This window comes from Kogia breviceps, chromosome 10 (assembly GCF_026419965.1).
Source record: "Kogia breviceps isolate mKogBre1 chromosome 10, mKogBre1 haplotype 1, whole genome shotgun sequence".
Lineage (NCBI taxonomy): Eukaryota > Metazoa > Chordata > Mammalia > Artiodactyla > Physeteridae > Kogia > Kogia breviceps.
In genome coordinates this window covers 4145323-4172096 of record NC_081319.1, presented here as the reverse complement: position 1 = coordinate 4172096, position 26774 = coordinate 4145323, and the positions used below count along the sequence as shown (strand labels likewise).

At 53.8% G+C, this 26774-nt stretch overlaps 1 protein-coding gene across 3 annotated transcripts in view; it reads right to left on the bottom strand.

Annotated features, from left to right (window-relative positions):
* Positions 1-26774, bottom strand: part of FGD5 (FYVE, RhoGEF and PH domain containing 5) — a 117900-nt gene that overhangs the window by 6975 nt on the left and 84151 nt on the right. The window contains exons 6-19 of one of the 3 annotated variants that reach the window (XR_010842461.1): positions 25414-25574; positions 25001-25157; positions 24293-24380; positions 22621-22671; positions 21977-22035; positions 15053-15124; positions 13721-13789; positions 10111-10194; positions 8519-8598; positions 6182-6294; positions 5720-5857; positions 4335-4464; positions 3461-3591; positions 795-923 (exon numbers count right to left, since the gene is read on the bottom strand). Coding sequence is in view for 2 of the 3 variants with exons in the window: in XM_059076853.2 (XP_058932836.1) it covers positions 795-923; positions 3461-3591; positions 4335-4464; positions 5720-5857; positions 6182-6281; positions 8519-8598; positions 10111-10194; positions 13721-13789; positions 15053-15124; positions 21977-22035; positions 22621-22671; positions 24293-24380; positions 25001-25157; positions 25414-25574 (1449 nt within the window). In the remaining variant the exon portion in view is untranslated. The remainder of the gene's footprint in view (positions 1-794; positions 924-3460; positions 3592-4334; positions 4465-5719; positions 5858-6181; positions 6295-8518; positions 8599-10110; positions 10195-13720; positions 13790-15052; positions 15125-21976; positions 22036-22620; positions 22672-24292; positions 24381-25000; positions 25158-25413; positions 25575-26774) is intronic. The other 2 variants (XM_059076853.2, XM_067043408.1) reach the window with 2 other exon arrangements.

Here is a 26774-nt window from a genome sequence, read left to right as displayed (position 1 = left end):
ATTTTAGTAGACGTAAATGTAAGACGTTCTATTTTATATATATTAACTTGAGTTTTACTTAGCAGAAGGGTTACCACGAGGCAATATAGTTCCCTGACAAATGCACAGACAAAAAGTAAAGAAGTGGGACTTCCCTGGTGGGTCCAGTGGTTAAGAATCCGCCTTCCAATGCAGGGGACACGGGTTCGATCCCTGGTTGGGGAACTAAGATTCCCACATGCCATGGGGCAACTGAGCCCGCGCACCACAGCTACTGAGCCCTCAACTCAGTAGCCTCAACTACAGAGCCCAAGCGCTCTGGAGCCCACGTGCCACAACTAGAGAGAAGCCCATGCGCCGCAACGAAGATCCTGCATGCCACAACTAAGACCCGATGCAACCATAAATAAATAAGTAAGTCAGTGTGGTAGCTTCCTCCAAGGTGCTGAATTTTGTCTCAAACAACTGAAGCGGAGAACAGAAAGGAGCTCTCCTTTAGGGAGTGCCGGCTTGTCCTGGATGCTGGGGCTGTGACATCCAAATGCTATGCTGCACAGGCCTGCCTGCTGTACCGCCTTAGCCCCACAAAGAAACGGTTAAGTTACTCAGATTGGAAATGGACGCATGGCTGCAGAGCCACATGGCGTCCCTGGGTAAACACCCGACCGACGTGAGAACTGACGGGGGAACCAGACGCAGGGCTCACACTGCCCTCTGGTGGGGCGCGGCGCACACCCCACATAGACGGCGTGAGGCACGAGCTTATTACCCCACGGGCCCGCACGGGAGAGGAGGGAAAGCAGGAACCACGCTACCTCACTGGCCATGTAGGTGTAGAGCACTTTGCCTTTGATGACAAACCAGAGCTTCTTCCAGTGCCTCTTCCCTTTCTTACAACGGCTGAGATAGCCGCTGATGGCGGAGCCCTCTCCGGAGGCGGCCACCTAGAGGGAAGCAGGGCGGTCAGGGCACCGGGTAGTAGACGCGGTTCACGCAGAGCCAAAAGGACACTGCGAGCCCGCCGGCAGGGTGTTTACACTGCTCTGGAATCTGAGACTCGGATGATCTCGGCATCCACCCAGCACCTCAAAGGCAGCAAAACGGTACCATGTCTGAGAGACAGGGTTTACCGACAGGATTTGCGGACCCCAGACACGGGAATCCAAAACTGCCTGCGGGAGTGCTGCCCCCTGGTGGAGATTCAGATTCCTGGTTCCCTGCCCTCAACCCCCAGGCCCCCCAATTAACAAAACTGCAGATATTTGGGGGAAAGTTTCCTCCTTCTAAAATTGATTCGTATACCTTTCAGCTTATTTCTTTCTTATATTTAAGAGGGGATCCCTGTTGTACTGTTTACCTGAAAGGTTGTATGATCTCTCCTGCCTAATGAGTTTGTTAACTCCTCTTAGTAGCAGTGGTTGTGGTCTGTTGAACAGGCTTCATATGGGGGCTAAGAACACAGGCTTGGAGTAGGACAAATCTAGGGCTCCAGCAAAGGCTCTACCGGCTACTAGAAGGGAAATGTCAGGCCCCTTACTTCCTCTAAGTCTCAGTGTCCTTACTAGTAAAACAGGAAATAAGTGACATAAGATGGGTACCTGTCAGGTACAGTGCCTGACCCACAGTAAGTCCATAAATATTCACCTTACTGTGAGAGCAATAAAGCCAGGTTTTGAAATAAGTTCATCTGACTTTCTCATTTTACAGGTGGGGAAACTGAGGCCCAGAGGAACGGAGGGATCCACCAACGGTCAAATCCTGACTTCGCAGAAGACAGGGTAAGAACTCAGATCTCTCAGCAAATGTTCTGAAGGTCAGCTAACTTCAGTGTAGGGAGAGGAAGCTACAACCAGCCGGGTGTTTTGAGAAGTACCAGGAAAGGAACCTGCCCCTCTCCGGGTCCCAGGACTCCTAACACCAGACTCGACTTCTCTCCCCACACTTGACCTGCTGGAGCAGCTCCCAGAGTGAGAAAGGACAGAACACAGAGTCAGGGAAACCGACTCTGTGATCCCCCTCCCTGACAGATGCTCCAGGGGCAGCATTCCTGCAGACCTTCCCATGGGAAGCAGATCTCACTGCTGAGGTGGAGCTCCTGGGGGAAGAGGAGAGGGCGGAGGGAGAAGGGCGCCCATTTCTTCTGGGGCTACTGCAGAGCCCACGGTGTAGACTTCCCTGAATGACAAAAAGGTGGTCACTTTGGGCAAAAACTGCCCACCTGGCTGGGGCAGATCCACACGGCACCAGGATCATAGTGCCTTGATGCCCAAAGAGTGAGAACGGTTCTCGAACTCTGCACCCACAGAACACTCAGGTTCTATGAGCTCAGCTCATGCAGACACCACGGTGTGAGTGACAGGGTGACCTTTTCTCAGTTTGTGGAAAGGGACTAGTTAAATAAACGATGAGACAGCCACACGATGCAATAAGTGTGAGATTTATGTGTATGAACTACTGTGAAATAATAATATTGAAGATAAATTAACTGGAAGAAATGTACAGAGGACCCAGTATATCATCTTTTGGGTAAAAAAAAGGATCTATGATGGTCTATCTTTATTATGTATACGCACAAAATTTTCTGGAAGGGTCCATAAGAAACCTGACGGTGGTCACCTTTGAGGGGTGGGACTGAAGGAGTCTGGGTAGGGAGAGAAACTCACTTTTTATCATATAGTCTTCTGTGTTGTGAAAAAACGTTTATCACATATGTGTTATTTACAAGATTTTTAAAATGCAAAAGGAATTAAGTGAATGGACAGAACTGTACTCATTTAAAATGTGCATCCCTGACACTTTTTTAAGCCCTTACCACCTGCTCCTCAATAATGAATATTAATGAAAAAACTTGGAAATAGCTGATCACTCTTCTTTTGACAGCATGTATATTCATGGCACACATTTGTTTGTGGTTGTGATTAGAATACAGACATGTAATCTGGTCCTGTCTCCAGAATGGAATTGAGTTTAGCTAGTTGTGAGGTTTCCTGCAAAGAACCCCACGACCTTTAGGAGGCTCACCACCTGAGCCCATATGGGACCCCCAGGGTGTGAGAATGGTGCAAAGCTCGGGGGCGGGGGGCAGGGTCAGGGAAGGGCTGACGTGGGAGACCTGAGCCAGGATGAACGGTTTTAGACCCAAGTGCCCGGGCGATCTGTGTGGTAACCCTGGCAACTAGGTCTAGGCCGGGGGGACAGGTGCAGAGAAGGGTGGGAGACATGTCTCCTAGCACCACCTACAACCACTGGGGCTCCTGCCCTCTGCCACCGACAGGTGTCTTCTCGGCCACCCAGGAGACGGGCCTGTGCCTCAGGGCTGCCTTTGTTAGCGCGAGTCAGGACGCCTCCCATCAGGGATCCTCTCTGTCCTGAAGAGCCTGGTCCAGCTTGGGCGGGGGGGATGTCTGTCCCTGTCCACTGAGAAGGACCGACAAACTTCTCTATCCTCAGCCTCCCACGCAGGTAGCCCCACCTGCCGTACCTCGGTCAGTGCCGAAGGGACTTTCTTCTGCTTCTTGAAGGCTGAGGGGTTGATGCTCTGGAAGACGGACGAGAAGGCGCTACTCGAGAAGCGGGTGGAGGACAGGGGGAAGCTCATGCTCACGGGCCGCCCTGCAGCAAGACAAGCGCCGGAAGGGAGGTGAGCGTCCACGCGGATGGGCACGGAAGCCACGTGTCTGTAAAATCTGAGCTCCCGCCCCTCCCGAGATGGGACCCAGCCTCACTGGGGAGGTTCAGTGTGACCAGAAAGACGGGCACGGCCCCCTCTGCTAACACAAAGGCAGGGCTGGGGGCAGGCCTTCCCTGAGTGCTGGCTAGCCCCTCTTCTCCGAGTCTCCGCGAGGCTGGGCTGTCCTCTCCGATGGCCTCAGATGGCCCCGGGGGGTCGGGGAGAGGGAGTCTGGTTTTAGGCCCAGGATCCACCTGCTTTCCTTCCAGCTGACCCTGCTCTGCTGAAGCCTGTCCCCTGTGCACGGGCTCTCACGGGCCAGCTCAGCTGCCTCGGGCTCCTTTACTGGAGGACCCTCAGCTCCTCCGTGACCATGACGCCTCTGCTCTCCATCTCGTCATCCTTACTGCAAAAAGGCCCCACGGAACCCAGGCCTGCAGAGAGGGACGCTACACAGAGCAGACGTGAGCGCTGGCCAACCGTCCTCGCCACAGACGTGCGGACCCAGCGTTTCCCAAACTTAGCCGTCTGTGGAACCCCTCCTCTGGGTGCACCTGTGCACTTTCTACAGAACCACGTTTGGGGAAATGGCTTCCTCCTTGAGGGCTGCTTTTGTGCAGAGCCTCCCCAGGAAGGTGGTTGGGACAAGCGACGTGGGGAAGAAAGGGAGGGTGGTCCCCGGTACCTCTCATCAGGCCTGGGATGTCCCCGCCCCTCTTCTTCAGCTCCCCGTAGCAGCCGTCACACACCTTGGCCATGCGGTCCTTGAGGTACTTCAGAGGGTACTTGTTCCTTGAGCAGTTCCGGCAGACGATCTGGTGGGGGGGATGCGTGTCAGAGGGTCTCACCCTCCCAGCACGTGCACAGCGACGTGTCCGCGCCCCCTGCCCGCCCGCTCCCACCTCCTCCAGGGCCCCGTGCTCTGAGCACAGTCATTATGTGTCTGTGCAGGTGCTTGTCTGTTTTCCTTTTCTAAAAATTGAGACATAAGCGATACATGACGTCATTTTCGTTTCAGGTGTGCGATGTGATGATTCAATACACATGTATACAGCGGGCCCTGCATGTCTGTGGGTTCCACGTCCACGCATTCAACCAACTGTGGATCAAAACTATGAGAAATATTCCAGAAAGTTTCAAAAGCAAAATGTGAATCTGCCGTGCGCTGGCCACTGTTTACACGGAATTCATGCTGCATTGATAACTATTCATATTGTATTAAGCATTATAAGCGATCTGGAGATGATTTAAAGTATACGGGAGGATGTGTTTAGGTTCTATGCAACTACGACACCATTTCAGAAAAGGGGCTTGAGCATTCTCGGATTTCGGTAGCCACAGGGATCCTAGGATCCTAGATCAAATCCCCTGTGGACATCAACAGAGACTGTATGATGAAATGATCACCACAATGTCCACTTAGCATCCATCTACCACATACAGTTACAATTTTCTTTTCTTGCCATGAGAACTTTTTTTTTTTTTTTTTTTTTTTTGCGGTACGCGGGCCTCTCACTGTCGTGGCCTCTCCCGTTGCGGAGCACAGGCTCCGGACGCGCAGGCTCAGCCGCCATGGCTCACGGGCCCAGCTGCTCCGCGGCATGTGGGATCTTCCCGGACCGGGGCACGAACCCGCGTCCCCTGCATCGGCAGGCGGACTCTCAACCACTGCGCCACCAGGGAAGCCCCGTGAGAACTTTTAAGATCTACTCTCTTAGCAACTTTCCAATCTACACTACACTTTTGCTAACTCTCATCACCATGCTGTAAGCTGATCTGTTTTTCTGATGAGCCCGTGCCCTTAACCGTGACAGGATGCTTTTCGTCCCAGGATGACCACCACATCCGCTATGACTTCCTTTTGAGAGCTTGCCGGTGTAGTGGGATGAGCCTGGGATCGGGAGTCCTGGTGCAAGGGTATCAGTAAAAGGGGAATTAACTTCACGGGGCTGGTGTGAACATGCCCCACTCTGGGCCCGACACGCAGCAGCTGTTGGACGCCCCCCCCCCCATCTCCCGGTCCCCACCCGCCGCCGCCGCCGCGCCCACAGCCCCCCGACGGGGACTCACCTTGCCGCAGGCGTGGCAGTGGTGGCGCCTCAGGGTGAGAGAGAAGTCACAGCCGCAGTTCATGCACATCATCACGTGTGTGACGGGCACTAGGGTCGGGGGCCTCTCCCCCAGGCTGACCCCCAGCCTCTCCCGCATCTGGAGCAGCGGAATGGGGCAAGCAGTGGGGTCGGGAGACCAACTGGATGGGCGCCCCCCTACCCCGTCCCGTACGGGGTGTGTACGTGTGCGGGCGGGGCGGACTCCACTTCTACAGGCTCCCCTGCAACCAACCCCCAGGGAGCTGACCTCGGTGACGAATAGAGCCGTAGGTGCCAGGCTCTGGGCTGCACGGTGCTCACCCTGGGCCGGGCGCGGGGAGGACCCAGGGCCCCGAGGGAAGGAGGTGCGAGGCCTCGCGGGTGTGCAGGGGCCCCAGGGAAAGCCAGGTCTGCGAGACGGGTGCCCCAGAAGCCCGCTCACCTCCACGCTGTGCTGGAAGGCAGCCAGAGCCTGGGCCTTGTAGTCCTCAGGGACGGCTCTGCTCAGACAGCTGTGCCACTCGTCCCTCTCTGCACAGGAGCTGTGGGCAGGAGCTGCAGTGAGCGAGGGGTGCACAAGGGCTCTGCCTTCCGCCCTCTGGGGGCGGACCACGTCCTGGTGGCCCCCGCCCCTCCCCCTACGCCACAGCCTCTCGCCCCCATGCCTGAAACCTCACCGGCCAGCCCGGCCACCCGCCAGACGGGCCAAGGCTTGCACCGCGGCACCTCTGCTTCCGAGCAGGCGGCCCCAAACGTTACTTGTCTTCGGGCTCTGCCTGTAAGGGAACATCCAACACTGCTCCTCTAACTCCCAGGGCTGTTGTAGGGACCAAATGACACGTGTGGTGTGGAGGACTCTGTCGGAGGACACAGCGCCGTGAAAAAGCAAGGGGTCCCACGCTTTGGAGGGGCAGGCTGGCAGGGGGCTGAGGGCCGGGTACCACTGGCAGGGAGGGTGGATAAATGCTGGCAACGGTCACCGTCGCACTCTCTCCATCTTCCTCCTCAGTTTCCCACACAACTTCCCACTCGCTCATCCAAAATGCAGACTTCCCTTCCCGGCCCCGAGCCTGGCAGGGTCTCCTGAGTGGTGAGAGCCATACCTGGCCTGCGCTGCCCCGGAGCAGCTTCAGGGTGGAAATTCTCACAGAGGCCCCTGGATGTCATCCCCACCCCGTACTAAGTGCGTGGACTCAAATCAGAAGAAGGGACCAGTTCGGCCGGGGAGGGAGGGTGGTGGGCAGCCAGATGCCACGCCCCTAAAAGGAGATGCATGAGGCCCCTGGAAGCTTCAGCATGAGGTGTCTGGGGCTATCGGAGGAAGGCGACCGGCCTGACAGTGACAGTGGCTCCTTGAGGCCACTGGCCAAAGGGCAGTGTCCCTGCCTCGGAGAGATGCGCAGCCCCACCTGAAGGGCTGAGCGTGGCCTGTCAACTACCCTCACTTCACGGTTGCGCAAAAGAAAACCATACCCTGGGCCTCCTCATGCCCCTGATTTTACCTAGAGACAAGGAGAGGACGGCCATGGAAACCCACCCAGGCATCACCTCCTCCAGGAAGCCTTCCCTCACTTCCCCAGACGGAGGGGTCACTCCTTAGAATTTCCAAGGCTACTTCTACCCCCTCAGGCAGCAGATAGTAGTGGAGAAGTGCTCTGGCTCACACAGTCCTGCGTTTGAACACCAGTTCTGCCTCACATGGATGTGGAACCCCTCTCTAGGCCTGAACTGCCTGCACATGGGAGGAGCTGCAGGCCCCACCTCCAAGGGTGGTGCTGAGGATCCGAGGAGGCACCTGACACCTGGCAGGTCCCCAGTGCACGTCACCTTTGTCATCACTACTGTTACAGCAGTTATGCTCTGCTAGGTCATAACTTCCCAACCTGTAAAGTGGGTCCTTCTGAGCAAATCAAGGCTTGGACAGTTTGTATCCTCAGCACAGGACTGAGCACTGAGGACGGGAAAGCGCATCTATGAGAGAGCGTGTGCGTCAGGCCGGAAGTCCCATCCCACACCCAGAACCACGCCCACAAAGGGACCTGCTGCTGCCCGGTTCACACGCTGTCTGGGAGGGAGGACACCGTAACCTGGGGAACTCTGTACCCCTACTGTGCCCAGAGAGGCCCCTGGGCAGGAGCCCCCGCTCCCTGGTTTCTGAGCACCCCCCCTCCGCACCCCGGCTTGACCTGGCCTTGCCCTGAAAGGGGGAGGGGGGAGCCCTTTCTCTGCCAGAAGCCAGCGAGGAGGGGTCCCCGGGGCAGAGCTCGAGGGCCTAAAGAAAACAGCCATCTCTGATAGAAAGGCCTTACCCCCAAACAGGAAAAGTAAAATGATGAATGCTCACTCCTTAGTTTTCTCTCACTCTCCAGACCTGGAAGCCTAACCGCAGACCATTTTGTGAACTAAGGTGCACTTTGCACTTTTCACCGGCTGTAACTTTTCTTACTGCTGCAAAGACCCAATAATCCTTAGGGTTTTACAACGATGAGGTATTTTTATATTTAAGCAACGGGCTCTGAAAACCCCTGAGATTCTATGTAAAGTTTTATGTGTATGCTCATTTTTTTTTCTGGGGAGAGAAGCCATAGTTTTACCAGATTCTCCAAGAGGTCTGTGATCCAAAAAAGGACAAGAAATAACGAAAAGACAAAAGTCCTTTCCTCAAAAGGACACCGAAATAAAAATGACAACACTTCCAGCATCTGTTATTCCAAACGGTCCCACGAGCAAAATCCTGCCCCGTCTGCCCCAGACCCTCCCTCCTCTCCCCTCCTCCTACCTTGCAGATAGGGTCAGGCAGGACTCGGAAGTCTCGATCTTCAGGGCATAGGGCACTTTCTCCATCACAGGGCGGCTGACCTGGAAACCAAGAGCGGCCCCTCAGGATGGGGCGGGAGGGGTCCTGCCACTGGCCCACTCTGAGCCTGACTTTCCGCACTGTCGAGGGCAAACCTTTCTTATGTGGGAGATGGGGTGTGTGTGTGTGTGTGCGTGTGTGTGTGTGTGCGCGCGCGCGTGCGGTGAGGGCTCGGCTGCCGACTTCAACTCTGTGGCCACCAGCCCACGCCCAGGAAGGCCACAAGCATCCCTCTTAGAACCCATCGTTCTGGACAAGTTCCTGTCCAGTGGCCACCCTCCCTCCCGGCCTCTGTCACTGACTCCCGAGCAGGAGCTTCGGTTCGAAAAGGGAAGCCGCCTCCCAGCCGAACGAGGTGCTTCCCTTCCCCTTCTCCAGGTTGGGAGCCTCAGCAGCGGGAAAGCCCTTGCAGGGCCCCTACAGCTCTTCCTCCCTGCCGTCCCTCCGCCCTCCCAAGTGACAGCCCGTGCCCAGTTCCCCCACTTGAGGGCTCCCCTCTCTGACCCTGTCCCCACGCCGGGCTGGAATTAGCTTCCTAAAACTTCCTGCTCATTGGGAATCCCCATCAGCTCCCAACCAGCCCTGTACTCGGGACCCAAGTTACAGCAAGGGAGGTCACAGCTGTGTCGCCTTCCCTTCTCTCCAAGCTCACCCGTGAGACTGTCCAGCTGGGCTGGCATCTCTCTCACATTTAAGAAATATCTGCCACTTGAATAGGTATTTGCACTCCCATGTACATTATTCACAGCGGCCAAAAGGTGGAGGCAACCCAAGTGTCCACGGATGGATGATGGGTACACGAAGTCTGGTCTACACATACGATGGAGTATTATTCAGCCTTAAAAAGGAAGGAGATTCTGACACTTGCTACCACATAGATAAGCCTTGAGGACGTTATGCTCAGTGAACTAAGGCCAGTCACAAAAGGACAAATATCGCCTATGATTCCACTTATATGAGGTCCCTAGAGTAGCTAAATTCATAGAGACAAGAGAGTAGAATGGTGGCTCCCGGCGCCTAGGGGAGGGGGGAGGGGGAATTAGTGTTTAATGGGGACAGAGCTTCACACTGGAAAGATGAAAAGAGTTCTGGGGTGGATGGCAGCAGTGGCAGTACAGCAACGTGAACGTACTTGATGCTGGCAAATTGTAGACTTAAAAGTGGCTAAAATGGTTAATTTGTACGATGCATGTTTTACCACAATTGATAAAAAAACACCTGCTTGTTTCCTCCCTCCAAGCCTTTCCTTATGCATTGCCCTCCTCCTAGGACCCCTTCCTTCTCTCCCTTCCCTATTTGTGCAAATATTATCCACTCTAAGGGACTCAGCTCCCCCGCCCAGGAGGCCTCCCTCACCCTCACTCTCCCTGGACTACCTACAACAGAATCCTGCTGTAACTCACAACCCAGGCTCCCGCTTCTCCTCTGGTCTGTGAGCTCCACAAGCAGGGCTGTGTCTCCGCCTCCCCCGGGGTCCCCCCGCCCACCCCAGGGCACCCACCCCAGGTATCTACCTTCATGCTGGCCACCGCCAATGCGTTCTTCAGCCGGTACTTCCCATCCTTCTGGGGATACGTGTAGAGGAGCACATCACTCATCTGGGGAGAGGGGAACCCCATAAGACGTGTCTTGGCCCCAGAAGGCTGTGCTGGGTGTGTCCTGGAGCGTCTCTGAGCAGAGGCATCTTACATTCCCGGTGACCCACACAGGAGAGCAAAACCACTCTGGGCTGAAACGGGACACGCTTCCCCGCAATTCCACTCTGACACAGACACCCAGGAGGAACAAATGCAGACGCCCACAAAAAGTCAGGTATGGGAATGTTCCTAGACGCTTATTCATAACAGCCCCAAAGGAAAACAACCCAAACGTCCGTCAACAGGTGACTATAGGCACAGAAACTGTGGTTCATCCTCACCTCACAGCCACACAGTAACCACAGAGCAGACGGATACATGCCTGACAACAGCGCTCAACCTCCAACACATGCCAGGGAAAGAAGCCAGACTCTGGAGGACACGCTGCTTCACGACATTTATACGGAGCTCCAGAGCAGAAAACTAATCTAATACTGATGGAAACAAGGTCAGTGGTTGCCCGGGGTGGGGGTGGGGGAAGGTGCCTGACAAGGGGCACAGGGGAACTTTCTGGGGGCTGGATATGTTCTGTACCTTGACCCAGGTGGTGGTCACACGATGATATACAACTGTCAACACATACTAACACGTACACTTAAAATTGATGCATTTAACTCTATATAAATTAAGCCTCAGGGACTTCCCTGAGTGGTAACGAATCCACCTTCCAACGCAGGGGACACAGGTTCAACCCCTGTGCCGGGAATTAAGATCCCACATGCCGTGGGGAAACTAAGCCTGCGTACCACAACTACTCAGCCCACGTGCCTCGGCTAGAAAGAAGCCCGCGCAACTAGAGAGAAGCCCGCGCGCCACAACAAAGATCCCACGTGTCGCAACTAAGACCCAACACAGCCAAAGGTAAAAATAAATAAATAAAGTATTTTTAATTAATTAATTAATTAATTAATTAAGCCTCTACCAAGCAAAGTTAGGGAAGGAAGGGAGGGAAGGGGGAAGCTCCTTGGGGGACAGGGAGCTGGTGTGTTCTATTCACCGCCGTACCTCCAGCAACGTAGTAGGTGCTCAATTAATATTTGTTGAATGAACAACTGAAGCTTCCTGCCCCGAAGCAGGGCAGAGGGGAAGAAACATAAGGAAAGTCACTTCTCCTCTGGAGAGAGTGTTTCTGTTTGGCTAAAAGTTTACAGCTTGAAGAGCCGACATCACGCTCTGGGTGGGGCTGTGGGCCGTCAGTCCTGACCCTGCTCTGCAGCAGCTCTGTGACTATGGACAAGCCGTTGCCCTCTCTGAGCCTCAGCCTCCTCACCTGCCAAGCGGGGGACGTCCCCACCCCCACATCACTACAAACATTGAGAGTGGCCCCCAAGTGAACCCCTATGCGTGGGAGCCAAGGCAGACAAGGGGTGTCCTGAGGATAGAACGGGACAAGGCATCTTGGAGTCTGAAATGAAGCAAGAACTCAGGATTTACGCTCCTCTCCCTGCAGACGGAGTCTGCTGAGAGGACAGAACGGGTGAGTTTTCCTGCCACCAGCTCTCCTGGCGCTTCTGGCCAGGGCGGTGTGGGAGACCCGGCCTGGGCACTGAGCTGCTGTGTGACCTCAGGCAAACCCTTCCTCTCTCTGGGCCTCACTGTCTAAACAGAGTTGGAATAGACCAGCGTTGGCAACCTTTCTCGTAAAGGGCCAGATGGTAAATATTTCAGTTTTTGTGGGCCAGACGGTCTCTGTCGCAACTGCTCAACTCAGCTGCTGCTACAGCCTAAAAGCAGCCACCGACTATCATAAAAGAATGTGTGAGGCTGCGTTCCAACAGACCTTTCTGAACAAAACAGGAAGCAGGCCGACCCCTGGGTCAGAGGAACCTTCAAAGCCCCTTCTGGCTCTGTTCTTCTAACACTGACAAGAACTACTGGCCGTTCCACATGCACTCCCGGGCAGGCCAGGTGCCAGGCTAAGCCCCCGGAATGACCTCAATTCATCCCCCAGCAATTCCCTCACTCAGGCAGGTGCTGTTAGTATCATCCCCATTTCACAGAGGGAGAAACCGAGGCACAGACTGGCCAGACAACCTCCCAGGATCACAAAGCTCATCAGTGGAAGAACCAGGGTCACGAGTGAACGAGGGTGCCTCCAAGTGTGCAGGGCGGTGTGTTGGTGGTGGCCACAGCCCGCCCACCCTGGGGAACCCGCCTGCGTCGCTACCACGGCAGCTCCAGCCTTCCTGCGGCTGCCCCTCGAGCCCCTGCTGCCGTGGCAACGCCACGAGCACCCAGGGCTCTATGAGTGGCCCAGGACCACGCTGCCTGCCTTGCACTGCAGCACCAGCCAGCCAGAGGGAGGGCTTCTCACGGGAGGTGACAGGGGGCTGCGAGGAGGGGACGGAGGGAGAAGAGCCTCTAAGCTCGGCGCCCCTTGTGCTCTGTGAGGAGTGGAGTGACCCACTGAGGCCGGGCTGGGGCCTCGGGACACGTGCCACAGAGGCTCCCCAAACCCTGACGGGCAGCCGCAGACGTGCCGCTTCGGTCAGGCTCAGGAGTCCCCTGCTCAGGACCATGAGCCGTCTCTGGAATTCACTCCCCAAGTGGCAGAGGGTCTATGTGAGGCCTGGTGTAGACCCAGCTCATGCGTGGAAGACCCCATCTGCAGCCAGTGACTCCACGAGACTCACAGAGGTCCTCCAGACACACCACGCTCCTCCCGCCTCTACGTTTGCTTACGCCGTTCCCGCTCCTCCAGTGCCCTTCCTTCGTTGGCCTACACACTCTTCCTACACACTGACCCAGAGCCGCTCTCCTTTTACGCTGCGCACGATTGTAACAAAGTGTAAGGAGGCTGCTAGGGCGGCCACAACTGACGGTAACAAGGGGTGACAGCTAACAACGAAGGAGCAGAGAGAAAAACTACATGCAGCAGAGAGAAGAACTTAAAAGGCAAAACAACTTGCGGGGCGGGCGGTGGGGGGGCAGGTCTCAGGACTGGGGCAAAGAGCTGCTTGTAGCTCGGGAGCCACTGAGGTTGACGTTCCTGTACCCCAGACGTGGACATTCCCCGATGTGCCAGACTGTGGCGGTAAATCATTAAAAATGTTACGTATATCCCATCCTGTGCACAGTGGAGAAAAGGCTGGGCTCGGGTCAGCACCCCGGTTCCCTTCTGGACCTCTGCCACCGACCTGTCGGGAGATCCGGCCAAGTCAACCCTCCTTTCTGGATCTGTTTTCTCGCTTGTTAGATAAGGCAGTTGAACAGCTACTCCCGGTTTAAGAACTTCTTGGTTTTAGGATGGCCACCTGGGTAATTAAATGTTGGCAACATTCCCCTCAAAATCCTTCAAGTAATACACGAGGGATGGGTTGTAGAGCCCTCAGCTTTCTGGAAAGCTCGGCTATTCCGAATGATCCGCACCCTGAGGCTGAGGCTCTGGTCTAGTCTCCCCTTTGCTTCCAGCTGTCCTCGAGTACTGCCCCAGGACATTTTACAGAACTTGACAGTCCTGGGGCCTGGATGGGGGCCAGGTACTTACCAGAAACAGGTGTCGGGGGCGTCTGTTTTTCCCTGTTACTTTCATCAGTGTCCCTTCCTTCAGAAACTCCTGTGGGGAGAGAAGCAGACCTCCGTGGTCAGGCTGACAGCCCACTATGTCCTGGAGAAGGGTGGAGGGAGGCCCTTTAGTGGGAAACAAATTACGGTGCCTCCCAGAGTACCAGAGAGCAACTCGTGGGAGAATTCCCAGCTTAGGAGACATGCTCCGTGTTTGGTGGAGCAGCTCTGAGGACAGGCACCTGGCCTTTCAGGAGCATCCACCTTGAATTACACCAACCCCAGACACCGCTCTGGCCACAGAGTGGTCCAGACAATGACTCGCTTTCTGGTTCGCTACCACAAGGGGTCCAATTGGAACAGAGCCTTTGAAAGTTTGCTAAAACGGCTGAAGACCTGTGAACAGTTGCTGCAGCCCCCTCAATTCTGGAGGATACAAATAGATGTTTAATAAATATTCACTAAACTGACGACTCGGGCCAAAACATAAGGTGTGATTTTACGCCGCCTAAGTGCAATCTCTCTTTCCTTTGTTCCTTGTCCTTGATGGACTGGAATGGGTAATAAACACATTTTTGACTATTCTTGAGCTGAGTTTTATGTTTTCCATTTGGAAGCTTAAAAGTGGGTAAATTTGTCTCTTAAAAAACGTTATTTCTAAATTTATTTATTTTTGGCTGCACTGGGTCTTCGCTGATGTGCACGGGGTTTCTCTAGTTGCGGCGAGCGGGGTCTACTCTCCGTTGCGGTGCACGGTCTTCTCATTGTGGTGGCTTCTCTTGTTGCAGAGCATGGGCTCCAGGTGCGTGGGCTTCAGTAGTTGCAGCACGCGGGCTCGGTAGTTGTGGCACACAGGCTTAGTTGCTCCGTGGCCCGTGGCATCTTCCCAGACCCGGCCTTGAACCCGTGTCCCCTGCACAGGCAGGCGGATTCTTAACCGCTGTGCCACTGGGGAAATCCCCCAAAAATGTTACTTTTAAAATGCTTTGTTGAGGTTCCCGAGAGATGGTTTCCCCGATTTCCCAGCAACTGGACTAAACTAAGAATACTGGTGTCTCTTTTTCTCAGAGGGACACGGAACCCAAATGGCACTGTTTCTTTAAAGGCCCTGAAAGCGGAAAACCCCAGGGGAGGCAGCTGGGGGGCCTGGGGAGCCCAGCAGAGCCCTTGCCCTCCCCCCACCCTCCTGGGTGAACGGCACCTGCAGCCAGGCCTGCCTGGGGCCAGCCCAGCTGAACAATGGGGCTTATCAAGGCCTCTCCTGCCTGCCGGGCTGCCCCTTGCCCTTGCCCTTGGCAGCGGCGGTGGCACTCACCCTTCCTGGCTGGAGGAGATCCCCTTGGCCCCGAACGCTGTGCTCAATGTGGACCAGCTTCTGTAGGTTTTCCTGCGGGCGGGAGTAGGGCGAGGGGGAGATGGTCAGGAGGCCTCATCTCCTCTGTAAGGAGTGGCACTGTTTCTACTTCAAAGGAGGAAATGCAGCCCAGAAGGGACTTGCCCCCAACCTGACCTCCTGTCGGTGGCAGGACCGGGAGCTGAGCCTGGGTGTGCAGGATGCCACCTGTGTGGGCCGCCTACCAGCAGGCTAGTCCCTCTGGGCCTGGGGTCTGGCACTGCCATCTTTCTGCACGCCATGGAGATGGTCACGTGGCCCCGCTGTGCCGTCCGATACCCGTTTGTCTCCCGGCCTCTGCTCCTGCTCTAGCCTGTGTCCCCTGTAACGCCTGGAGCAGCCGGACCTCAATAACCCAGAGGTGACAGCTGCCCAAGGCCGGACTGGCTCTGTGGGCTTGCTCCCTTTGGCGGGGGGCGGGGGGCGGGCAGGGCCTGAGAGAGAATAACCGAAAAACCGTAGCACCTGTGGAGGAAATGCTCCGTGCGCCCTCAAGAAGAACAAGTGTGCCGGGAGCTCCCTGTCGGTCCCTCACTGGGAATCCACAACACGGAAGGTGACATGCCCCCCGGCCTATCTATGCAGCACAGCATCCCGTAAAATTAGAAATGACAAGCACCTAACCCGTGGGGCACGTGCCCCTTAACCTTTTGCAGGGTTGTTTCTAAAGTCAATGAACAAGGTGAAAGTTGTGCGTAGAGAAAATGTCCTGCATTTCAGGCCTTGACGCTGTCCCCAGTTTAGGGCATAAGATCCTACCCATTAGAAATGTATGTAAGCTGTTCCACTTCCGCTTATCACGTAGGAGCTGCAAGGAAACCACGCCCCCAACCTAACGGGGAGAAAAAGCCATATCGTCTGCAAAAGCATAACTCTTCTTATGCCTATGCGAGAGGTGGGGTCCCAAGGCCACTGGGTGAACTGAGTCCCAAAGACGGACCACAGCCCCGCCATGGCAACACAAGAGGAACGAGCTTTTCTGCCTTTGGCAACACATGGGGAGGGGGTGGCTGGCACAGAGAAGGGGAGAAGAAAGCAGCTAAAATGTTAACAGAGTCTTAAAGGTCAGGTGTGGGCTGGTGGGGCAGTTCAGAATCACAGGGAGTCCCAGACGCAAAGGGCATCTGCAGTCACTTGCAAGCTCTTCTCCAGGAGTTCCTGCCAGGTACTTACAAGGAAGACTGGGGCCAGAGAGAACCCCCTCTTGGTGGCGAAGGCAAGCAGGCTACCACTGGGGGCTGGAACAAAACCCTGCCCACTTCCACAGGCCCCTCTCTGGGACAAAACCCTTCAGCCACTGGGGGAGGTGGGGCAACCCTCCCCCTCCCAGAGCCCAGGCAAAGAGCAGCCCACTGCTTCCGGGGAAAGGGGCAGAAGCGAAAGATATCTGATCCAAGCGGAGGTGGGTGACCTCTCAGGCCCAGGATGGTGCAGAAACGTGTCAAAGACCGGCCACAGACACGCAGCAGTTTTGCCACCACGCAGAGGAGGGGCAGGAACGCTGACAGAGCCCGGCTCACAGGCCCGACTTAAGACTGAGGCTTGGCCAGGAGCGCTGCGACCTATGAGCCTAGCGCTGAGTAACAGGCAACAGCGCTCTGCCCCTGAGAAGGGGAAGGGGCAAGAGCAACGTGATCTCCAAGGATGGAGCAGGAACGTGAGAAAAACTCTCCAGCACCCCAGGCCCGACGGACAGCATCAGGTTAACGGCAGCCCCGTTCTGGAGGAGCATGAAGTCTGTGGGGCTCTGAAGGCGAGGACGGTGACAGCAAAACCCAAACCCAGCTCCACTACTGACTGCATTGATGCAACTCCCCCCCTCGACGTGAACGGCACGAGTGGAAAAGAAGCGTGTCTGCTTCTGGAGGTAGACGCTATTTCCCCCAGTCTCCACAGTTCTTCTACACACAACGTCTGGTATTCGATTAAACATTATGGGAAACAGAAAAAAAACAAGAACAAACCCCAACTCATTTTCAAGAGAGAAAGCATTCCAGAAAACCGGAATGTGAAGTGACACAGATGTTGGAGCCATCAGACAGGGACACTAGAATACCTACGATTAATACGGGAAAGGAGCTAGTGGAAAAGGTAGACAGCATATGCGTGAACAGGTGGAAATGTGAAAACTAAGAAACGTGGTGTCAGAAATGAAGAATTCCTTTGACAGGCTTAACAGCAAACTGAACACAGCTGAGGAAAGAATGAATGAACTTGGAGACAGGTAAGCTGAGATTCGCCAAACTGAAACACAAAGAGAAAATAGAGTGTTGGGGTGCGGAGGAAGAACAGGGCACCCAAGAGAATTTTCCAAAATTAATGAACAAAAACAACAAACCACAGGTCCAGGAAGTTTAAGAATCGCAACAGGATAAATGCCACACCTCTCCAAAACACACATACTTAGATATCATAGTCGAACGTCTAGAAGTCAAATGTAAAGAGAAGATCTTGAAGGCAGCTAGTAAAAAAGGGACACATTACATAAAGAGGAGATAAATATAAACATTGTAGCAGATTTCTTATCGGAAACTAGGCGAGCCACAAGACAGTGGCATGGCATCTTTAAAGTACTGAAAGAAAATATTGGTCAATCCAGATTTCTATACCCAGGAAAAATATTTTTCAAGAAGGAAGGTAAACAGATCAATTAAATAAGTGGATGTTGGATGGCGGGAGCCAGGTTTCTCCCTGTTGCCGTGGAAACTTACAGATAAGCTAGGGAAGGAGGCTGCAATGACCCATTTGGTAAGAATTAGAGTCGAAGACATCAGTAAGAACTCATATCTAGCTGAATACAGGTGGTTATATATAGAAGTAGCTATAGATACGAGTATATACGCAGGTTGGTATATACACATTTATTACTTTGCTCTATAGCTAAGAGAATCTAGAAGAAAGGATACCCCAATAGCAATGAGCAAACCTGGTGCCCAGATCTTGGTTTCTAATACCATTAACCAGCTAAAGGAACCAAGCCTCCTGGGAGAAATAGCTGATTCTAAGACTGGGGCAGGAAATATACAACAAGAACCTGGATCATCTTGTAGTCCCAGAAAGTAAGGAAGTGCTCACAAAATAAATAAACAAAATAAAGATTCCCCACCCAAACCCACATCGATGGGGGGATGTGAAAGAGGCACAGGGACCAGCTGGCCAGGTTCTCGATGGCCAAAGATGGAACAGTTTGAGAAATAAAATCAAGTCGATGGGATCAGGACTCAAGCATAAAATAAGTGTACGTGAATTCTTACTGATATAAATAATTTATTTAGAATTCGTGAATACATTAATAAATGAGGGAGAAGAGACAAATCTCCCTTGCAGAAGAATTCCAAATAATTTAGGTAGATACTCTGCTCTCGAGGAGATGGGGCATAATTCCCCATTCCTTAAATGTGGGCTGTGCATAGTGACTTTCCTCCAAAGAGTACGGACAGGGCAGGTGAGGGTGGAACTTTACAGGGAGAAATCCGACAGACACAGCCTTGGCCAGGTGACCACGGCCAACATCAACAGTCATACGACAGGCTGCCAGTATGTACCCTTCACATGATAAGATGGGAGTAGTACTTTCTGTGATCTTCTTCCGCCTAAACTACAAGCCTAGTCTAATCGTGAGAAAAACATCAGACAAATCCCAACAGAGGGCACCCCACACTATATCTGATTGGTATTCTTCAAAACTGTCAAAGTTACAAAAACAAGGAAAGCCTGAGAAACTGTCACAGTCAAAGGAGCCTAAGGAAACATGACATCTAAAAGTGATGCGATAAATATTTTAAAATCTTACACGTTCTGGTATAATAAGTCATGATTCTAGTTATTGCTTTAAAATGTCTATCTCAGAAATAACTAAATTTCCTCGTCAATTGCATTATTATGAACTTTCATCAAATCTTTAACTGCGGTCATTTTAAAGTCTTTTGTCATTTACAGGCAGCTCTGGGTGTACTCTGATGCTTTCGCGAAAATGTTCCTATAAAAGGGTTTCATCTTCAAGGAATTCATGGAAAGGACTCTGACAAGTACAGGTTTCTGGTAACTGACCGCACTGCTGAGCTGAATGAAGAAGCGTTTTCAGAACTCTAATGGAAAACTGATGAATTCATAAAAGTGCTAACGAAAGATCAAGACGAAAACAATTAATTACATGGGACTGAGTGAACTGATGAGGATGATTATAATTTTTGTGACTTTCTGTTTGAATAAAAAAAAAAAAATCCCACAAGGACTCAGAGGCAAAAAACACACAAATCAATTTTCACTGCAAAGTAAAGGAGCTGTGACAGTGGAGGATGACCGGACTCAATGTCAATACTATGACGTAGTATGAGTGTGTTTCGTGTTTGGTAATTGCAATCACTGTTGCTTTTGCTGTGCTCATCCATTTACAGTGCTTGGTGTCAGTTTGTTTATCTCTTGTAAAACATAAAATACAGTGCGTGTGTGTGTGTGAAAAAACACATGTGAACTTTCTGTATAAGCTTCTCAATGTTTTCTATACATTTAAAATTGTTCCCGAAAAAGCTCTACTCAGAAAGCAGAATGGTGGTAGCCAGGGGCTGGGGAGAAGTGGGGATGGGGGTGTTTCAGACTGTGTGTTGGATGGTACGTGGGTCCCATTTTGGATCGTCGGGGTGGTGGGATCTGGCTTTTCCTGGAAACCATACCTCCAGCTACGACCTGTGTGAGCAACTGTGGTAATGGTTCGATGTGAGCATAAACCCCAAACGAACGCTGCCCTCCTCCGAGTAGCCCTCCCTGGTCCTCACAACCAATGAGTACTTCCCAGATTCTACTGAAGGCCATCTGGATTCATGGAAGACTTTTTGCAAAAAGGGGTTCTGGCACCATCAAACATATTTTAATAGGATCACTCTGGCTGCCAGATGGAGAATGGAATGGCGGAGCTGGGAGGTGATGAGGCCTGAGCTGGGGAGGGGGGGACCAAGGGGGAGGAAGAGGCAGAGCCCCAGTCCATCTTTCAGGAACACTCACAGCCACTGAGCTCTGCGTCGGGGTTGGGTTATCTGGACCTGCCCGTCCATGGCTCAGGCAGAGTCCTAGCCCGATCCCAGCAGGCGTGAGGTGGAGGCCACTAGTCCAGAGCAGGCCTGGTGCAGTGTCCGCAGGCAGCTGGAGAGACAACGGCCAGCCTGCATCTTGGCGTAGCATCAAGCCTGGCCCTTGGAGAAAGCCAGGAGGGCGTTTGGCCGCGGGCTACTCCAGTTCCTCCTCCAGGCAGGGGCCGTGGACAGGAGCTCGCCACAGGAGGGAAGACACAGCCCTTCCTGACCTAGTTTTTCCTTTTGGAAGCAGAAGCATATCCCTCCTAAAGGGAAGTGTAGGCAGCCCAGCCCATCTGCTGCTACGTCACAATAGGGCGCCGACTCCAAAGCACCTCTGTTTTTTGGCTACTGTGAGGGAAATATCACTGAATGTACAAAATGCCAAAGAGCAGGGAGCCCACGGACACCGGAGGCGGGGGCCTGATGACAACAGCGTGTCTGACCCACTGGATTTCGCACCCAGCTGTCTTCAGCCTCCACACTTGCACACGCCTCCACCAGCCACCCTGACTTCTGCCCTCAGACTCTTTTCCGACCGCACCTACGCTGTTCCCATCTTCCAGCCACGCTGGGTGACCCTCTGAACTCTGACACTTCCGGCACTTTCCCACCTCCATGCCTGTGCCCAGGCAAGGCCCTCTTCCTGGACCACCCTCGCTCCCTCTGCCTTCATGGCACACGAACAGTCCTCGCTGTGTGGGCTCCTCCTGTATCATTGCTTCCCAGTGATCTCCCTGCTGGAGAGATGAATCCCTTCTCTGAACCTTGTAGCACTTTCTCTCTCTCCCTCACGATGTTTATCATGGTTCTTCATGTCCACGTACTTACTGCTCCACTAAGCTGTGATTTCCTCAAGGGCTGGGATTCACGTCTTAGCTCTGCATCTCCAGACCCCAATATAAGACCTGACATGCAGCAGGGGTACAAGAGACGTTATTTCCTTTCCCCTATTTCTATCTGCTGATGACTCATTATATGGATGCTCTGCACACCTGCCACAGCAAAGCTGAGCAACAGCTCGGCATACATACCACCATCACTCCCACCTCTGCCTGTGGAAGACATCACTAACCGATCACTGAACTCTTTCCCACTGGTCTAGGACTCGGCCTCAGAATCGTTCTTAACACACAGCTCTAGCATATTTACAGCTCAGAGGAGCAGAAAATATGTGGACACAAGTAACCGTGGTAACCACTGGAACAGAGTTGGGAGGTGGGGTAAAACTGGCCATCCTGGACAGAAACACAGTAAGCATCTGATCAGTATCTCCCGAATGCGGAGTTATACACTGTCAGAACCAGGCGCGTGCTTAGAGCTCACAGGTTCTCTTGGATGAATGGCTCTCAAACTTTTGTGGGCCATTTACCTGGGGTGCTTGTTAAAAATGCCTATCCCCGAACCCTATCCCAGAAGCTCCAACTGGGAAGACCTAAGGTGTGCCTAGGAATCTGTAGCTTACAGACCACTCCAGGTGCTAATGCAAATGTTCTCAGACCACAGTCTGGGCACTACTTATCAGGTCTGTGCAAGTCTGCAGCCTCCCTCACTATTCAAATAAATGGTGAACTGGAGACCCAGAGAGGGACACACAGTACCTGAGGTCACACAGCAAATGTCAGGGCCAGAACCCATGGCTCTTTGCAAGATCCCATGAGATAAATGGTTGCCTGAACCCCCCACCACGAAGTGGGGTATCACAAGGCAGACCTGTGCAGGGTGGAGGAGCTCCTGGAAGCTGCACCCAGTGGAAGCTGCCCAGGGCCGGACTTACCCCTTGCTCCATGCTGTCGTTGGCGCGGTCTGTGACCTTGGAGATGAGGGTCAGCGCACCTACAGAAAGAAGCAGAGCCGAGCGCTGGGCCTCCTGGGGTGGGTCGGGCTAGCTGCCACCTCATCGCCTCTCCCCACGCAGGTCCCCCTGCAGGGCCTTGTGTATGGGTGGCACCAATTCTTCCCGTGGCCGCCTCAGGTCACTGGCCCAAGCCCAGCTTGGCCACTACCGCCTAAGTGACCTTGACAGTCACGTGACCGCCCCGTGCCTCAGTGGCCTTGGCTGTAACTAGAATATGTTAAAATAGGGACTGCCCCGGCAGGTCGTATGCAGGGACAGCCACACAGAACTGGGAGGAAACAGGGAGTCTGGGTGAGATTTTTAGACCTGGCACTACCTCCTATCACTGAATTCTGGTCACCTCCTTCTCCTCCTCTGACTGGACGTCAGCCCATCCCAGGGGGTCCCCATGGTTGAGGTGAAGCGGAGTCTCTTGGCAGCCCCGGAGGCCTCACGTCCCCTGCACACCCAGCTGGTGGGAGGGGTCTGTGTTGTGTGCCTGGGATCTGGTGTAGAGTCCAGAGCTGGGGAGAGGGACCAAAACAGGAATGTATCCCCTTCCTCTGGGTCGACACCGGACTTACCCTGCGTGTTATCGTACTCAGCCGAGTCCGGGCAAAGGTTATTTAAATAGTCTGCAGACAGAACAAGAGCCAGGAGTCAGTTTGCCCTGGTGAGGCCAGCCCCTCGTGTCCACAACAGGAGCCCCTCTGCCTCCAGAGACGGAATGAGACTTCCAGACGAATGAGGTGTGCCCACCCTCCCTTCTGTCAGCCCATCACAAGAACACACTGGCACAAAACTGGGCCCCCCCAGTCACCACCAGCATCACGCCCACCACCGCTAGTCATTCATTCACGCGTTCCACAAATATCTGTTCAGCACCTGCCGTGTGCCTGGCACTGTGCTGCGCCAAGGAAGCGCACAGTCGGCTGGGCGGGACAGATGTGACCACCAACATGGTAGAGTGGGATGTGTCAGATCCTTAACACATTTACACCCGTAAGGCTCGACACAGGCTGGTCTTGCTCCAGCTACCTCTCCATGCCTCTTGTTTAGTGGGGCAATGTAGGCATTCTTGCTATTTCTTGAACATGCCAAGCTTGCTCAGACCCCAGGGCCTTTGCACTCACTATTTCCTCCATCTGGTACTCTCTTCTTCCAGATCTTCATATCGCTCATGTCCTCACTTCACTGATATCTCTGTTCAATGTTACCTCCTCAGACAGGTCTTCCCTGAGGGATGGATCTAATACAGCATCCCTGTTCCCCTGAATGTCCTTAATCTGCTTTATTTTTCTGTAAAGCTCTTATCACGGACATATTATACTTTTATTTCCTTATTTGTTTGTTCGAGTATAAGCTCCACAGCATCACAGAGTCTGACTGTTTAATTCACTTCTACCTTTCCAGCATCTAGCACAGAGCCTGGTACATAGTAGGTGCTTAATAAATACCGGTTGAATTCGATGAATAAATCCTCCATCTCCTGTGGCCCTAATGTCTTTTCTTACAGCCTGGTTGGTCCCTGAGGTTACACACCTATCTCTATGTGTGTAGTTCCATCTCCCCCACCAGACTCCTGAGCCAGGGGTCTCTGTCCATTTAGAAGGCAGTTGCTCAGAACAGAGGTAAGGGTGTTTCCGGCAGGCAGAGGTAGGGGAGGGGATGACATTCCTGGGGGAAGTTTGTACAGAGGGAAGAAACGAGGACCTGGGGCAGAGCCCCAAGAATCACTGACATTTACGGGGCCGTGGAGAGTGGCCAGCAGAGATGGAGAGGGAACGGTCAGAGGGAGGCAGGGAGAGAGTCTACCACAGAAGCCCCAGGAGGAAAGGGCTTCGAGAAGCAGGAAGTGGTCAGCGGCAAAGCCACAGAGAGGGCCCGCAGGTCCAAGGGGGAAACATCCGCTGATTCAAGAGGGCTTTGGTGATAAGACAGCTTTAGGGAAATGAGACCCAGGGGAAGGTGTGAGTTCCTGTGTGTTAGGGCGGGAGAGGCTTAAGGGAGACGTAGCAGGTGGCCACTCGGGCAAGTTTCCACATGGCAGCAGGAGGTCCAAAGCTCAGCCGGGGGGAAGGTGGTGGCTGGGCCTGGCACCTCCGCAGGGGGTGACGGCATCCTCCCTCCCACCCCTTCCTGCTGCAGTGGGAGGGGAGGTCTCATTGCAAAGCTTGCCAGGCCTCCCTCACCCCTCTGCAGGTGCTTCCCCTCCCCGCACCAGCTCGGTGCACCTTGACCTCCCGTGGGGCCCACCTGTGAGGAGCACTTGGTACTGGAACAGGCGCTGAACCACCCTCAGCAGCCGGTGCTTCACGTTCTGGCCACCTCCTTGCTGACTCTGCTGCTCCCAAGAGACAGGGGAACAAAGCTCCATCAGAGACCCCTGCCTGGGGTCTCTGGGCCTACGGCGTCCCACACGAGCCCATCCACACGTGTTCCCTCCACGCCTTCTCCTGGCCAGGCTGAGCATCCCCCCAAAACCAGGTTCCCCTCCGCCAGGGTGTCCTGCCAGATTAGCACCGCCCCACTCTGACAGGTCATTCTTTCAGGCTCACAGACTATGCTACACCCAGTTAGGCGTCGCTCCCAGACCCTGCTTTGCATCTAACGCTAGTGGTAGAAGAAAGTCCCCGATTTTGCTGCCCAGTAACTGGTTCCCCAGCCGGTGGTCATTTGTTGGTCACTCCAGTGGCTCAGGTCCCCAGCTGGCCTTGCGCTTCTCTCCTGGACAGGGAAACAGCTACTAAAACTCTCCCCACGGCTGATGCTCATGGAGTTGTCATCGATGGCCCAGGAGGGGATGTTCTCGCTTTTCCCTCCTGCTGGGTCACCCTCTCCTCCCCACCCCCAGGTCTGCCCGTCTGCCCCACTAAGAAGCCCCACTGATTTGCATTAAGCCCTTCCACGCCCACCGCCACCCCTGCATCCTTAGAGCGGGTTCTTGCGCTACCGACGACCCACCTCGAATTCTCGGACGGCAGCTGCTAGCCGGGGGGCATGGAGGCAGTTCTCACCCAGCAGACTCAGGTACCTATCAAACTGCTGGATGTGAGCGGCGTGGTGCTCAAACTCCTGCTCCCGGGCCAGGAAGACATCAGCCACCTTCTGCCGGCTCTCCCTGCAGCCAGGGAGGGGCGCACAGGACAGCGAGAGCTCAGCCTTGTGACCACACGGTGTTGGACGGGGCATCCCCGGTGGGGATCCCAGGTCGACTCTGCCACGGTTGTTTTCCTTTGGGTGAACGACCTACCACCTCCGTGTCTCCGCTTCCCCACCAGTCAAACGGAGACACCATTTCACATGGTGGGGTTTTTGCCCCACCTCCTCGATTCCCCATGGCAACGAGGTGGGGGTGGGGGTCCGGGGCCACTCACCACTGTGACAGCCTCTCCTCCAGCTCCTCCAGGATCCCCTGGTGAAGGTCGCGGATGGGTGGGAGCTCACGCAGGCCACGTCGCAGCTCTTCTCTGGCCAACGTGTCCTTGCCCTCTTGGTCCATCTCATCCAAGGCCACGATGACAGCTCCATGGAAATCCTGAAACCCCGAGAGGCCTGTTATGCGTGAGTCGACGGGGCTGAGCACAGTCCCCCAGGCAGCTCCTCCGCGGCTTTGGAGCCCCGGGTACGTACTGACGGGACCTCACACCAGTGTCTCAGATCCTGTGAAGTGGGGGTGACGACACGCACCTGGTGATCACAGGTAACTGATGCCCAAAGAGCCCCCCACAGCTCCCAGTACGGAGTGGGTTTAAAGCACGCTCTTTCCTCCCCTTCCTCGTGGGAACCTGGGCGCACACTCTTCTTTTACAAGATGGGTAAGAAGTTGGGTAATTCCTTCTCTGAAGAAATATACAGCTCTTGATTTACAATTATCCATCTCTGAAGAGGTTCGTGGGCTGTTCCTTCAAAACCAAGTCTAAAGAAACTATAGGCATCTGCTCCCTAGTGTAAAAATGGTGAAGATGATGATTACGTAGAAACATTCACGCGTAGTGCTAAATCAGGAAGGGGTACAAAGCTGTCTTCCCACCCTAACACAGCTGGATAAAAAATGAATAAAGGAAAAAGCTGAAAGGGAATGAAACGTAAACAATTACAGTGTCAGGGGTATGAAATTAGGGAGGATTATTTTCCTTTCTTGCCTCTGTTTTCTAAAAGTTCTGTATCATGATTATGTACTTGAACAATTAAAGTAAATTTAGGGAGTCCCCTGGTGGCGCAGTGGATGAGACTCTGCGTTCCCAATGCAGGAGGCCTGGGTTCGATCCCTGCTCAGGGAACGAGATCCCACATGCATGCCGCAACTAAGACTTTGCATGCCACAACTAAGGAGCCCACGTGCTGCAACTAAGGAGGCTGCAAGCTGCAACTAAGAAGCCCACCTGCCACAACTCAGGAGGTCACATGTTACGACTAAGGAGCTGGCGAGCCGCAACTAAGGAGCCCAAGAGCTGCAGTTAAGGAGCCTGCCTGCCACGACTAAGACCCAGTGCAACCAAATAAATATTTTTAAAAAATTAAAGTAAATTTAATAAACACGAAGATTACAAAGAATATAGGACTTCTTTCTCACAACAAAAATGTCTGATCTTCAAATACACATGCTCTTACATGAAGCCCAGCACTATGGTTTTAAATACACAGACTATCCTGAAACCACCTTGAATCCTGAAGCAATTCACATCAGGTGAATCTCAGCATCAGCAACCACGCTCCAGCCCAAATCCAGAAGGTG